The sequence below is a fragment of the Malania oleifera genome, chromosome 13, assembly GCF_029873635.1.
Source record: "Malania oleifera isolate guangnan ecotype guangnan chromosome 13, ASM2987363v1, whole genome shotgun sequence".
NCBI lineage: Eukaryota > Viridiplantae > Streptophyta > Magnoliopsida > Santalales > Ximeniaceae > Malania > Malania oleifera.
In genome coordinates, this window is record NC_080429.1 from 21458556 (window position 1) to 21473686 (window position 15131).

Consider the following 15131-nt stretch of genomic DNA (forward strand, 5'->3'; position numbering starts at 1 on the left):
ATTTAAAACAATGGGGTTTTCCAACTAAAATAGTATCTATTAACATTTCTTTTACTCTATCAAATCATCTTTTCCAACTAAAATAGTATCTATTAACATTTCTTTTACTCTATCAAATCATCTTTTCCGTCTATCTAGTTCCAAATAATTATTTAAGGAGAATCATTGTATCACCAATTATTTTCTCTTTTATGAGATGGCTTGTGTTATCAATTGTTCAATTCCGTCTAGTGCTTTGGGAGGACTCAATAAAAGGGAAAGTGTTAGTACCAGAGGAGTCCATAAATGAGCTTGATACACTTAAGTGAACATCAACTTGACCCAAAAGCTTAAGTCTATTGGGTCTTGAGTCCAATCACGTATATAAACACTCATCATCCACTCAATTTTTTCAATGTGGGACAAATTCACTTGTGGAATTTTCTACAATTTCCTCCTCACTTGTGATTTCCAACTGTTTGTCCTTGAACAGAAACTGTCTCATTTATGGGAGTAAGCTTAATTCTCCAACAGTTGTTCAAGTGGGCCTTATCACCGCGTCTTACATGCCTTGGATTGCATTCCACGTGCCTCCGAACCAATCCTACCTCCCACGTGTTGACCCAAAGAATCCTTACATGTTTATATTTATAAGATTCCTTCTTTTTTTCAAAATATAGATAGTAAGGGGAAAAAATAAAGTATAATAATAATAATAATAATAATAATAATAATAATAATAATTGTTGCTACGAAAATATATCCAATTAAATTAGGATCAATCACGACTTTGATCGCCTGTGATCAAGAATAAGAAAAGAACTTGGAGGACCCAAGATGTACTAAGGGGATCACCCAATGCCTAAGTAAGGGAATTTGGAAGGATTATATAATCTCAACAATAAAAGAGTGAGTGAAAATGAAATGCCTTATCTTTCTTATGGGATTTTTTTATAGGCATTCACTATACCCCCTTACTGATTTCCTATTAGTGGATATTTATTTAGACCACAAGGGTTACATTTTGGTTGTAGATATATTACTAGGAAGTAAATATTTGTGTGTTATCTCTTTACTTTAATTAGTAAACTTTATCTCTTTTGTAACATCTCTTGATGTCTTTTCATTTTTTGGTCTTTAGTAAGTTAATACTGAGTTTAATGCTAAGGTCTCTTCTTTTAAGTTATATCAGTTGGCTCCCTACTCTCAAGTCTTAAAGTTACCTTTTTGGCTCAAGAGTATTCTAAGGCTCGAGAGTATATATTGCATTAACTATAAATTCTTTCATTAACATGTGCCAATTAATGGAGTATGAGTGAATTTCTTTGTAAATGGCTTAATCGAGCTATTTGTGTGGGCTTGGAGTTGTTCAAAGTGAGTTCTAAATATTTTTTTGCTTGAAATGTCTCCATCCATGTCAATTTCATCACTGAACGATTTTATTTCAAACACAATATTGATCTTTTACAGTGCAAATTTACATACAAAAAGTGTTCCCCTATTTTTCTGCAATTTTTCTATACATAATTGGCTTTCTAAAATGTCGCCCCAATTTTTCTGCAAGCACTCATACTTGAACTCTTGCCGATTGTACAACATGGACAAAGAACCAACAAAAATATTGCTGCTGTTCACTACTGAGGCCCTGAAGTCGGCTTTGTGAGCCAATTCCACACAGTCACTTGACCCGTTCCATCCCCCGTGAAAAAAAGACCACCGGAGCCTATTCCGATCGCTCGAACCGCTTGTTTTGCAAACAACTTGCCTCTTCCAGCAAATCTAAACCAACAAAAAACAAAATTAAGGCCACATTACAGCCGACAAAGAAAATAAGATGATGGGTTAGGCAGAAAATGAAGCAAGCAGCAGTAGTGTACTCACAGTGGCAGCTCATACAACTGCACAGAATTGTCATCACAAGATGACATCAAAATTGGTTTACCATCAGCATCGTGCATTCCAGACAGTGTAAGCACACCCTGCAAACAATTTTTTTTTTTTTTTTTACAGAATAAGTTGAATGAGAAAATTGACCCTTAAATCATTAAAGGAAACTGGAGTTCTACATAAAATTAACCTAAACATTTAAGGCCATTCCTCTCTCTTCCCTTAACAAGCCCCACTTTGAACAAAAATATGACATAATATATGACAAAAATATACAATAAGGATGCCGGGAACAAATAACTAACATGTTCTTCGCAGTGTGTATAGGTTACTTCCAAGTCGCCTCCTTCGGTGGCAACCCACACCTGCATGGAAAGATGACGCACAGTTTGCACACTTAGATTCAATGCACAGGAAAAGTCATTAATCAAGAAAGATATTTTAACAAATTAAGAAGAGGATCAAACCTTTATTGTCTGGTCCATGGAACACGATAGTAAATAATGATCCCAACAAAGAAGAGACGTCACAACTGAAGTATGTCCGGTCAGAGTTTTAATGCACTGTAAATCTTCAAGATCCCACACCTAAAAGTTGGCAAATAATACATGATTATGAGCACACATCAACAAAATATAAGAAACAGCAACAATAGAACAATTGAGCAACCTAGCTTGGTCGAAATGAATTAATCACCTACCATAAGACTTCTTATATAAAAGCATACAATTCTTATTTGTATTCTTAAATAAATCTTTTTCTATGTTAGCCATTCAATTGAATAATTCAACAGTTATGCCCACAGTTTATAAAGCAACAAAACTATCATTCCGAACATCGCCCAAGTATCATGTAGAAAAATAAACCAGGAAACCTTCAATACAAGATATCAAGTTCATTTCGTTCCAAACCATTCCTCCCAAAAGAAAAGCAAGTAATATCATTAAGATAACTGAAACACCTACTCTTATTGTATGGTCTATCGAACCCGAGTAGAGCCTTTTGTCTCCAACAACTAGAGAAACCACAGCACGACTGTGGCCTTTCAATGATGCAGCAAGGTCAAAGGAATTGGCTTCCAAACCAGATTTCCATGCCAATATGGTACCATCCTCTGCCCCTGCAAGAAGCATTTCATTACCCACAACCATGGCATTCACTTGCCCAACTGATGCATGGAGGGAATGGTCAGCGTTGGTGATGATGTTCCACGCCTGCAGCACACCAACATTACAATAAGATATAACCATACAATGAGCTAAGAACTTAAATTCACAAAAATAGAGTTCAAAGACATTATAATTATAGGTATAAAAAGTAACAAAACAGCCCTCAGAATCTCATAGTACAGTTTACCTTGACAGCATTTGGCAATCCTATGAACAACCATGGCCCTTCACTAATTAGAGATCCAATTTCACCACCAAGATCAATGATGCTGGCACACTGAGGAGAAAACAGAAACACTTTACATGTAACACTTAAAAAAAAAAAAGGAATAGTATCATGATCTAGACTATTAATGAATATGAATGTCAATTTATATCAATTAATTTGTAGAATAGATCAAAAGAATGGAAAATATGGAATGAGAAAATAGTTCCAATACATGTAGGAAGAAGACAATTGCAAAAATTGTCATTGGTGAAAGCAAAACCAACCTGACCAGTATGGCAGTCCCACACCCTCACAGTCCCATCTTTGCTGCCCGAATAAAGCTCATCTGAGCCCGAAGGGAGCGCAATCCCAGTAACAGCCTATAAACGAAAGATTCAAGGCAGAGTAAGGAAATGACGAAACTTCCCCAAACTATAAGAATGTGAAGGGAAAATGGATCTTATATATCAGAGGAAGTAGCATTATTGTGGCAACAAGTACCTTCTTGTGCCCTTCGAGCTTGGCCAGCATCGTAAACCCCTCGCCAGCAAACCAAGAATGTAGGTTCTTGCATTTGTCTCCATGCACACAATTTCCTAATACCCAACACTGACAAATCGCTTGCTGGGTTTTTTGTGGGGCTTTTTCTTCTTCCATCACAATACTTCTGTTGGACAAAACTGAAGAATTCTCAGGAGAATTCTCAGGGGTGATATTAGACTTCTTCTGCAGTGATTGAGAACCAGAGCCATGGGACTCCTTATCAGGTAACGCATGGGACTGCTCAGAAGGCTTCACCGCCCTTCGCCAGACGTTAGCCGGGGTTTGTGGGGGTGCTCCTGGGTGAAGGAACCTACATGGGTTTCTGTAGCATCTCCCTGCTAGCCAGAAGGAACAGACGGTATTGCTTGCATGTCCTCCGAAGCGATTAAACACTCTTCTGTCAATTGCTTTTCTTGGCACCTTGACATCCATTTCTATATAACTGAGATATAGAAACAGAAGATAAATCAAACAAATTGAATCCATAATCACGTATCAATGAAAGCACCCTTATCCTCCCAACAGAACTCTTCCATTTATCAATCAGAACAAATATAATCCTAGAACCTATCCAATCCCCCAATGCAACTCTTTAAGAAACAATACCCAAAAAAGAGGGTCAAACTTTTCGAGAGAACACAAAAGTCGAACCCTAAAAATCCACGGTTTTGCTTAAGAATAAGTATCATATCCGGTCCAAAACATCATCCCCGTCGCCAAAGCTCCCTTAAGGTCCATTAATGGCGTATGATAATGATGGCCTTAAAAGAAAAAGCACAGGGAGATTGAAAATCAAACCTGTGATTGAAACGAGTGATATTGAACGCTTCGAAGAACTGAAGATGGAGATTGCGTATCTATGGGCTCCGAAGATGGGCTAGAGAAGAGAGAGATGAGAGGGTTTTGCAGAGGAAAATGGACAGTTGGGAGAGTCAAGAGCTGGGGAGTTCGCAGTCATGGGGTTTGCTTCGCGGGATTTAGGGGTATATATAGGCGCCTCGGTGCCGGATTCAAATTGCGACGAAGATAAGGAACGTTATGTTTGTAAATTCGAATTCCAATAAATCGGGAGATTGCTTTAATTTCTAACAACTTTTTCTAAAAGCAGCATTCTATTTTTAAAATTTAAAATATTTTTCATTAATATAATTTAGATATATACCATGACACCCTAAATTATCTCATTTTCAGAAGAGATAAATATTATCTATCTTTAGTTTGGAACTTAAAATTTAAACCTTAAATTTTAATTTGTATAAATTTATATAAATTTTAATTTAAAATTATATGGATATTTTTTCAAATCCACACAAATTCAAATTTAAATTCTAAAATTCATGCTTTCAAATACATTATCTTAGAAGAACATTTTTGACTTACTAAAATAATTTATTTTAATTGCAAATTGAATTACTTATAATTAGTAATTATCTTATAATTATAGTATTTACAAATCATGGACATATAAGTAATTTAATAACTTATGTTTATTCTTAATTTAAACAAACTTTTTAACTTCTCATTATCTTTTAAGGCCTTCATTATCTCATAAAAAAATGATAAACTTTAAAAAGAGGACACACACATTTAGATCACTAATAAATATCTTTAATTTTCAATTATCTTTTAACTTCTCAATACCCTTAAAAATTAATAAATTAATATATTTTTCATTAATATAATTTAGATATATCATGTAACAGCCTAAATCATCTCATTTTTGAGAAGATGAATATTCTCTTGAGTTTCAAACTTAAAATTTGGACCTTAAATTTTAATTTTAATTTACGCAAAATTTAATTTAAAATTACATCAACCTTTTTTTAAATCCACGCAAATTCAAATTCAAACTCTAAAAAATTCATACTTTCAAGTGCATTACCTTAGAAGAATATAACACTTTATTTCAACTGCTAATTAAATTACATATGCATTTATATTTATAAGATTCTTTTTATTTTTTTGAAAATTTAGATAGTAAGGGAAAAAATAAATTATAATTGAACGATAAAAAATATTATTTAATAATAATAACAATAATTGTTGCTGCGAAAAATTGTCCAGTTGAATTAGGATCAACCACGGCTTCGATCACCTATCAAGAATGAGAGAATAACAACTTAGGGGACCCGAGGGGATCACTCGACGCCTAAGCAAGGGAATTTGAAAGGATTATATGATCTCAATAGTAAAAGAGTGAGTGAAAATGACATGTCTTATCTTTCTTATGGGTTTTGTTTTTTATATAAGTATTTAGAATACCCTCTTATTGATTTCCTATTAATGGATATTTATTTGGATCACGAGGGTTACATTTTGGTTATGGATATGTTACTAGGGAGTAAATATTTGCTATCTCTTTGCATTAATTAGTGGACATTATCTCTTTTGTAACATCTCTTGATGTCTTTTCCAGTATTTTGTAAGTTGGTGTTGAGTTTAATGCTAGGATCTCTTTTCTTAGGTTATATCAATTAGCACCCTAATCTTAAGTCTTAAAGCTACCTTTTCGGTTAGAGCGTACTCTAAGACTCGATAGTATATTGCATTTACAACATGTTCTTTCATTATCATGAGATTTATATCAAGTCGTATTATTTAACTGATTTGGCTTTCCATGTGTCAATTAATGGAATTTAAGTGAATTTCCTTTGTAAATGGCTCAACCGAGGAGTTTGTGTGGGTTGGGAGTTGGTCAAAGTGAGTTTTAAAATACCTTTTTCTAGGAATGGCTCCATCATGTTGATTTCATCATTGAACGGTTTTGTTTGAGCTGTCTACTCTAAACCCTAGCCCCTTCATGAACTAAATGATTTCGGGGGAGCTAATTTTAAAAAGTTTGAGTTGTCTTCTCAATTACACGACTCCATCTGAGTTATCCCTCATGACATGAGCAATTACTCAAAGTTTCTCATCCAATCGTCTTCTCCCAAATCGATCTTCAAATATCCAAGTCAGTTTCTAGTCCAATTCGCTTCTTCTGAGTCAATCTCAAAATATCTAATCTAGTTTCTCGTCTAATTAGCTTCTTTTGTAATAATCCCAAAAAGGATTATACAAGATTAGTGGAGTGATTCTAAAAAAAAAAAATTTAATTAATTAATTAAAGGAAAAAGAAAAAATAATAATAATTAAAGAAGCTTTTAGGTGAAATCCTGCGCCACCCCCCTCTCTGAACTTCACACTCTCTCTCCTCTCGTTCTCTCTCTCTCTCTCTCCTCAGTTACGTGACGGATTCTTATCCAATCGGAAATCAGAACATACCACTGGACTTCATTCTCCAATGTCATTATTTCTACCAGAGCGGATTCATGGTAGAAGCGGCGAAGACGTATCTCCTAAGGTAAGCTAATTTCTCCTTTTTCTTTAATTTCTTGCAAATTATAAGTCTGATTGACAATCAGATACCACCACAGGAATCTAGGGATGATTCTCTACAAGTCTAGAGAAACGAATTTCTCGTGGGGTAATTATGAGCATAACCCCAAATTTGGGATAAGGGGGTGATTAAAGGGCTTATTTTTAATTAATTTCATCTGAAGTTGAAGTAGAATTTTTGAAATTTAGGGCCCGGGTGAGCGCCGCGGGTGTAATTTCGAGACCCACAAGTATAATTCAGAAAATTAAGTAAGAATGTTAAATAATAGTTTAAATATTAATTTGGGGTATATGGAGCTTAGGGAAGGTTAGATGGGTATTATTTTGGGGAAATGAGTTAATTAATCTGGGAAAAATGTAAATTGCAGGATTTGAGTTTTGAGAGCCAAGGACGTAAGATTTGGGTGTTAACGAGACTCTCAGTAAATCAGGTAAGAGAAATAAATTATAGCAGCATTTTTAGAATTACTATTTAAATTAATATGTGAAAATGAGCATATGGTATTTTGCCTGAAAGTTATTATGATATCAATATTAGATAAATTGTGTGGCATTTGAGTAATATTAAATTGTGATGCTTTGGAATGTGAAATTAATATATTATGAATATTATATGAAAATTGTGTGACACATAACATGTGTTGAAAAATGTGAAATATAACAATGGGTATTTTCTGATAAAATATTGAAATGAGAATGATTGATGTGATTAGAGGAAAATAATGAAATGTGGTATTTATATGTGAATAGAAATTATTTGCATGAAAAATAAGATTTTACAAATTACTAATATGAGTATTTTGGGAAATGTGGAAATACGTGAAATATGATATGTATGTACTATTATGAGATAATGGAATGTGCATAGAAAATGATGAGAACATTTATATTGAAATGAATTGAGATATACTGATATGTGATTAATGATGTATATTGATATGGACATACTGAAATGTGGAAATGGGAAATATGAATACTACAATATGGAATTGAAATATGATTGATGAAATGTCAATACCGCATAATGATTGCAGGTATGTGGTAGTGAACCCTAATGGATGGTTGTGATATTGAGCACAATATCTTTGCTAGTGGTATAGTGCAACCACACGAACTCTTGGAGCGTGTGGCGTGACAGTCGACTGAGTTATTTTGTAGGGTTGTTAGGCCCTCTGAGTTCGGATTAGGGCTATAGGCCGACTAGACGTACTATAGACGCGATATGTGATATGATATTTTGATCTAACCGGGTCGGCCAACCACGGTTAGATCCAGCCTTTGGGCCGCACAACCTTGACCATAAGGGGAAGCATCGCATGGAAAGAAAGATCCTTAGGGTGGCCATGAGTTACAGACGCGATGTTGATATTTGATACCAAGGATACTCATGAGCCGGAAAGTAAAATGGAAATAGAAAGTAAAAGAATGACAAAATGGGCTAAAATGAGAAATGAAAGAAATAATGGAAATTGAGAAATAGAGAATGGTAAAATTGAGAAATTGAATCATATGAGTTAATAATATAAATAATTGAGGCGAAGTGCAACTCTCCACTTGAAGGATTACTGAGTAAGGTGAGTGTCCTGATAGGTATCAGATGTGGTCATACCTGGTTGCATAACATGTTAGGGCAGAGGGAAGCTACTTGTATGGGCGGGTAAATTTTTCTTATTCTCAGGAACTTCGCGAGTAAATATGGGTTGGGAATAAATAAAATTGAGAAATGGTTTTTAAGCTTATAAAAGCTTGTGTTGTATATCTATATGATTATGAGAATGTGTATATCAGCATATTTTCTCAAATGAAATGAAGATTTGAAAAGTAAAATGTATTATAACTGAACTCTTATGGCCATACACTGTAAATAATTTATTCTTTCTTACTGAAATGTGTCTCACCCAAATTATCTAAATTTCTCGGGGAACAGGAATAGGTCAGGTGATAGAGCTCTGTGATCATAGGGAGTTGGGACCCTAACACGCAGGGTGAGTTTCTAGATTAGGGGAGGTGTAATTCCCCTAGAGTTGAGTTGTTTTTGAGTCTGTTATAGTGATGTATATAGATGTATGTTGATATTCTGGGTAATGTATTTTGACTTATATGTATATATTGTCTTCCGCTATTAGATTGTATGATAAAATAACTTTTAACCCGGTACCCAATGCAGGTCGGGTCATATGAATGGTAATAGGGTGGTTGACGTAGCCGATTATGGATGTTATTGATGACGAGTGAATATTTATTTATTTATTTAAAAAAACTTGTTCAAAAATTAGGGCGTCACATCTTTTGAGTCTATCTCCAAGTATCCAACTTTTCCCCTTAAAAATGGCTATGTCCAAGATAATCTTCAAAATTTGAGCCAATTTCTCATCCAATTGGCTTCTTCTAAGCCAATCCCCAAATAAACGAGCCAATTTCTCGTTCAATCGGCTTCTTTAAGCCAACCTCCAAATATTCGAGCTAGTTTGTTGTCCAATTAGCTTCTTTTGAGCCAATCTTGAAATATCCAATTCATTAAGCTATATATTTATATCACTTATTCTTTGCATGAAGGTTTCACTAGCTAAAACTAAGCTAATCATTGGTCGTGCAGCTTAATAGTCAAGCAACTGTGAGCCTTGGCTGAGTAGATGAACCTTTTAAGTGGGACTCATCAAGTGGGCATTCTGAGGACCTCACAAGCAATGCTCATCAAATGGATATTATTTTGGCAAGCAATGCTCGTATCTCGTTGCCTTATTAGCGGTTCTCGTCAAATGGCAATTTCAAAGCATTATGAGTAGTACTTATTATATAGGCCAATAGTTTACCAAGCAAGCTTGTTCTTTATTTCCTTATAAGTGGTGCTCATCATATAAAATTTTGGGGTCTCATAAGTGGTGCTTATTAGATAGGCCAATAATTTTGAGCAGAACTTGTTTCTTGTTGCCTCAAGAGCGGGGCTCATCAAATAGGCCAATAGTTTGCTGAACAAAGCTTGTTTTTTCTTGTCTCATAGGCGATTATCATTACATAGGTCATGTCTTGGCGAGAAGAATTCACTTCTCGATATCTCATGAGCAGCGTTCGTCAGATAGGCATTTTTAGGGCCTCATCAGGCTCTCATCAGATGGGTCTTTTCTTGGCGAGAAGAGCTCACTTCTTGATGCCTCATAAGCAGTGCTAATTAGATAGGCGCTTCAAAGTCTAACTAGTGATGCTTATTATATAGGTAATATCTTGGCAAGCGGAGCTCGCTTCTCGATGCTTGATCATAAACAGTGCTCATCAAGTAGGCACTTTAGGGCCTTATCAGAGATGCTAATCAGATAGGTTATATCTTAGCGAGTGAAGTCTTTTTTGTGTAGATTTCTCAAGCATGATTTGCATCTTATGAAGCCTCGTGGTTCGTACCACCTTTTATCACCTATAATAATCCCTCTCAACTTCTCTTATTCGTCCCACCTAGAAGGGAAGTCTTTAGTAAAGGTATATTCCTTTACTCCTCCTTTGATTATTTCATTAACGTCTTTGGTGTGCTTTCTCTTCAAATATGATCTGCTTCTATTTGTAGTGATAACTTCCTCTAGGTTGATATATTTCTAGGCTCATGCCACTAGCTCTCCTATATCGACTGAGGACTTCTTACCTATGGAATTTAGGAAGTCACATTGTAGCAAAGCTATTATCAAGGTGACCATTGTTACTTTGTGGTCCAGGTTTTTTTCTTCGAAAACTCAAATGACTCAAATGAATCTTTACCTAACTCCTTGTTCAAAGGAACCCTAACTTCTCCTTCGAATGAACACCTATCTAGGGTTTGAACAAACCCTAGATGCGGAAAACCCTTTTATGGTACCTTTTTTGACATCTATCTCCTTTTTTCTTGCAATTTTCATATGTAGAAACAAGCATGTGATAAAGTTATTGTTTCCTCTATTTCTCTCTCTTATGTGCTCTTTCCTTGGGCATTTTTTGCTAGGACCATGGGACTCCATATATCCAGCAAAACCCAACTGAAGTTATAATTAAATTTTGCATAGATAGCAACACCCGTTTCTCTTGTCATCAAAACCCCACTTTGAAATATTTTTGTGCCTTTATTACTTTCCAATTTTTATGATTGTGCAAATGGCTGATGATTAATTAGATGATAACGAGTTTTGGCTCCCCACCCCAGAGTTCCTCACCAACGATGACTTGCTCATGGGGAAGAAGACAAGTGTCATGAACTTTTGTAAGAACCGGATTGAGGGTTTCGGGGCGTTTTAACCATAATAGTTCGACTTGTTTAGGGCTTCTTTGGTTTTGATTTCTCCAATTGAGTATGTGGTGGGTTAGAGAAGTGTAGGGGCTTCACTTGAACCTAAAATGCATGGGAGAGAGAGCATATTTCTTACCACTGCACTAATTTGTTGGCTACATTAAATGTTGGAGCATCCATTTTTGGGACTTTGTTAGACCAATTCTCATTTGGGAATTTGTAATAGGTGTGACAGGGAGTCAACCTCAATTCAAATCGATTCTAGCCAATTAAGACCGATTTGAATGGTCAATCCCTGTTCAACAAATTTCCAGTTCTGGCGAGTTGATCAGACTGGCCTGGTGACCGGTTTTAGTTGAATAAGGTCGAGTCGACCGATCTTATCCAGGTTTTCAAACCATGCCAACAAACACACACAACAATAACAAAAACACTAACCAAATACAATAAACAAAAACAATTTATTTACATTATCTTAAAAAAATTAAAAGGTACCCATTGCACCTTTTCCGTGAGTTTAGTTTTATTTATTACCCACGCAGTTCAATTTCCTTAAAAAAAAAAAAAAACTTATTAATAGAGAAGAAGAAAATACAAAGAGGATGAGAAATCCGCGCATTATAAAATACAAGAAAAAACAAAAACTACTACAAACCATCAAGAAGTAAACACCTATAGTGATGCCAACCCCCAAAAAAAAAAAAAAACACTGTCCTTTTCCCATCTTGGTTTGTATTTTTCACACAATTTTAATTTTGCTCATATCTGTCACCTGACATGCTTCATCATAGCGTTCGGGCTCTCCTCCATCTGTAGGAAGTAAGTAATCAATATACCTTCTGTTTGGTATATGAGACCGAATAGATCTCCTAAGCTCCGGAGATGGAGTAGGAGATGGTGATGTGACAATTTGCTGCATTGGTTCCTCCACCTAAGGATTCTCGGTATTCTGCTGTTGTGTCCCGATACATTCTGAGTGCACAAGTTCTAGTCCCTTCTTCTTTGGGGCACGGATGTTTATTTGGAAACTAATCCTTTTTTGTTTCCCGACTATACAATCCTCACACATGTCAATCTGTGAAAAGTTAAATTACAAAACTAAATCGTTTGTATTAACATCTGTTCATTTTGGATTGAGCATTGCAAAATTTGCACAAATTTATTTTAAATTATATTAATTTTTTAAAAAAAATTTACATGTTTACGATCTTTAAAATGTCTAAAATATAGAATTAAAACTAATGAAATTTAGATAAGTACCCATACTAAATCTCATATTTTAAAAAAAGTAATTTATTTATAAAAATAATTATTTTATTTTGAAAGTAATCCTTATGAAATCATTCTATGCATATCATAGAGTCTCTGTTATAAACTACATACAAAATTATTTTCTACTTTTTAGTTGTAATTTATTTTTCACTTGCTATTTATACAATATATATTTCTTTAAAAAATAGCCTTATAAACATAAATATATAAGTAATTTAATAATGGAAATAAGTTTTTAAAATTTTTAAAAAGTTGCTCTAAGGTAGTGTATTTACGAGCATGGATATTCGAATTTAAATTTGGATTTGTGTGAATTTCAAAAGTCAATATAATTTTACACTGAACTTTGTACATTCTACATAAATCAAAATTTAAAGTCAAAATTTCAAACTCCCAACTACAAAATAAATATTTATCTTTTAAAAAAGTGGAAATATTTTCGGTTATGTGAATATATTGTGGATATGCTTGTGTTGTAGTGTGACATATTTAAAGTATATTAATTAAAAATGTTTTTTTCAATTGTAATGAGCACCCATTGCAATGCATCAATTTCAATTTGCTAAATTTTGAATAATTTTCTATCTTTAAGTTTTAATTTATTTTTCCCTTTCTATATATATTATATATATTTTTGAAAAAAAAAACATTATAAACATAAACGCATAAGTAATTTAATTAACAATGGAAATAAGTTTTTGAAATTTTTTAAAATGTTCCTCTAAGACAGTGTACTTAATAGTATAAATTTTAAAATTTAAATTTGAACTTGTGCCAATTTAAAATAAAATTTAATATAATTTTCTATAAGTATACATAAATTAAAAATTAAAATCAAAATTTCAAGCTCCCAAATGTAGGATAGTTATTTTTTTTTTTGCAAATTAGATATTTTGGGTGTTATGTGAGGTTATTAGGGGCATGTTTGTGTATATACTTAAAGTATATTAATTTTTAATATGTAAGCATATATTTTTGAAGTTGTCTATATGTATATCTATATTCTATATTCTATATCTAAATGAATGATCTATTAAAGATATAAAAGTGAAAAATCAAATAACTGACTTTCAACAATCCCACTAAAAGCGGGTATCATCTTTCTAAATTCTCATATTAACCTTTTATAAATATTTATTTTATTTACTAAATAAGTTATCAACTGAGGACATAAAAGTAAAAAAAATCAAATAACTGACCTCCAACAATCCCACTAAAAGTGGAGTTAATTTGTCCCCACGGGCATGACACGGTGGAAAGACATCAGCACGTAAGAAGAAGTATCGGGGGTTCAATTCTAGGTAGATACACTCACGGAACTAGCGGTACCTGTGAATGGTGAGATTTTACTCTGTGAGCCAGCGGGGACCGTGGATGGTGAGAGTTCGCTCTGTGAGTCAGTGGGGACAGTGGATGGTGAGAGTTTTCTGTGAGTTAACGAGGATTGTGGATGACAATGGAGATGTGTCCCGGGGCTCGAGTTGACCGAAGTTCAACTGATGCATGAAAACCATGTTCGCATTTCGGACTTTACCTGATCAGTGATACCTAGGGGGAGGACGTTGATCCGTAGGTTTGATGCCCCATCAGGGGGTTCGAAGGACTTGTTGGTGGTTGGAGTTCCTATGTAATAAAAAAAAAAAAAAAAGTGGAGTTAAATTTCTTTTTTCAGTTTACATTCTTCTTCTTTGCATCCAAATCCTCTTCATCCCCTACTTTTTTTTTTTTTTTATATTCTACATTTTATAGCATCTTGACAGATCAACGATATGTTTTCTTCCATTTTTGTTCCAATTTTTCATTAAAAAATCATCAGTATTCATATCATTTGCCGCAGTTAGCCACAACTCCCTCTTTGCACTGAGCTAAATTTGAAGAAGATTTATCTAAATTTGAGAATTTAGGGTTCTCATGCAATTTATTAATGGACTATTAAATTTAGTGGTAGATTTGTGATTGGTAATCAAACTTAGTCAATCCTCTCTCTCTCTCTCTCTCTCTCTCTCTCTCTCTTCTAGCTTCTCTTTGTTTCTTTTTCTCATATGGATTGAGGTCTTGAGGAACTTAAAATAGGCATGCAGGCTAACTTCTTTGACTTGTTTGTTAAATTTAGTCTCAATGCTCTAAATTAATTAGAAATGAATATTTAGGTCTAGTGGATTGTTTGTTTTAATATTTAAATAAGGTCGCAACCATTTTTTGGATTTTCGTTACTTCTAGCTTTTCTTCTGTTATGCACATATTTTTTCTTTCTTTTTTGGTTTCCAATTTCATTTTTTCACCCTCTTTGTTTTTCTTGCATATGAGTGTTTGCGCTAATTTTTGGTACTTAATTCTCTTCTTTTTCTTCTTTAGACGATGAAGATAATTATTGGAACAATTAGTTTTGTGCAGGACGTGTTGAGCAGAATCATGCATGTGTCACAATCTTTGAAAAATAAATTAGTGC

At 34.1% G+C, this 15131-nt stretch overlaps 1 protein-coding gene across 1 annotated transcript; it reads right to left on the reverse strand.

The window, feature by feature from the left end:
- Nucleotides 1-1394: 1394 nt before the first annotated feature.
- LOC131146376 (zinc finger CCCH domain-containing protein 63-like) lies at nucleotides 1395-4838 on the reverse strand. The gene is made up of 9 exons (XM_058095962.1): nucleotides 4585-4838; nucleotides 3745-4228; nucleotides 3528-3623; nucleotides 3223-3312; nucleotides 2832-3080; nucleotides 2334-2453; nucleotides 2172-2231; nucleotides 1861-1958; nucleotides 1395-1758 (listed from the first exon to the last, which is right to left on the reverse strand). Exons 2-9 carry the CDS (start codon nucleotides 4216-4218, stop codon nucleotides 1614-1616), a joined length of 1332 nt encoding a protein of 443 aa, XP_057951945.1. The 5' UTR covers nucleotides 4219-4228; nucleotides 4585-4838; the 3' UTR covers nucleotides 1395-1613.
- Between the last annotated feature and the right edge of the window lie 10293 nt (nucleotides 4839-15131).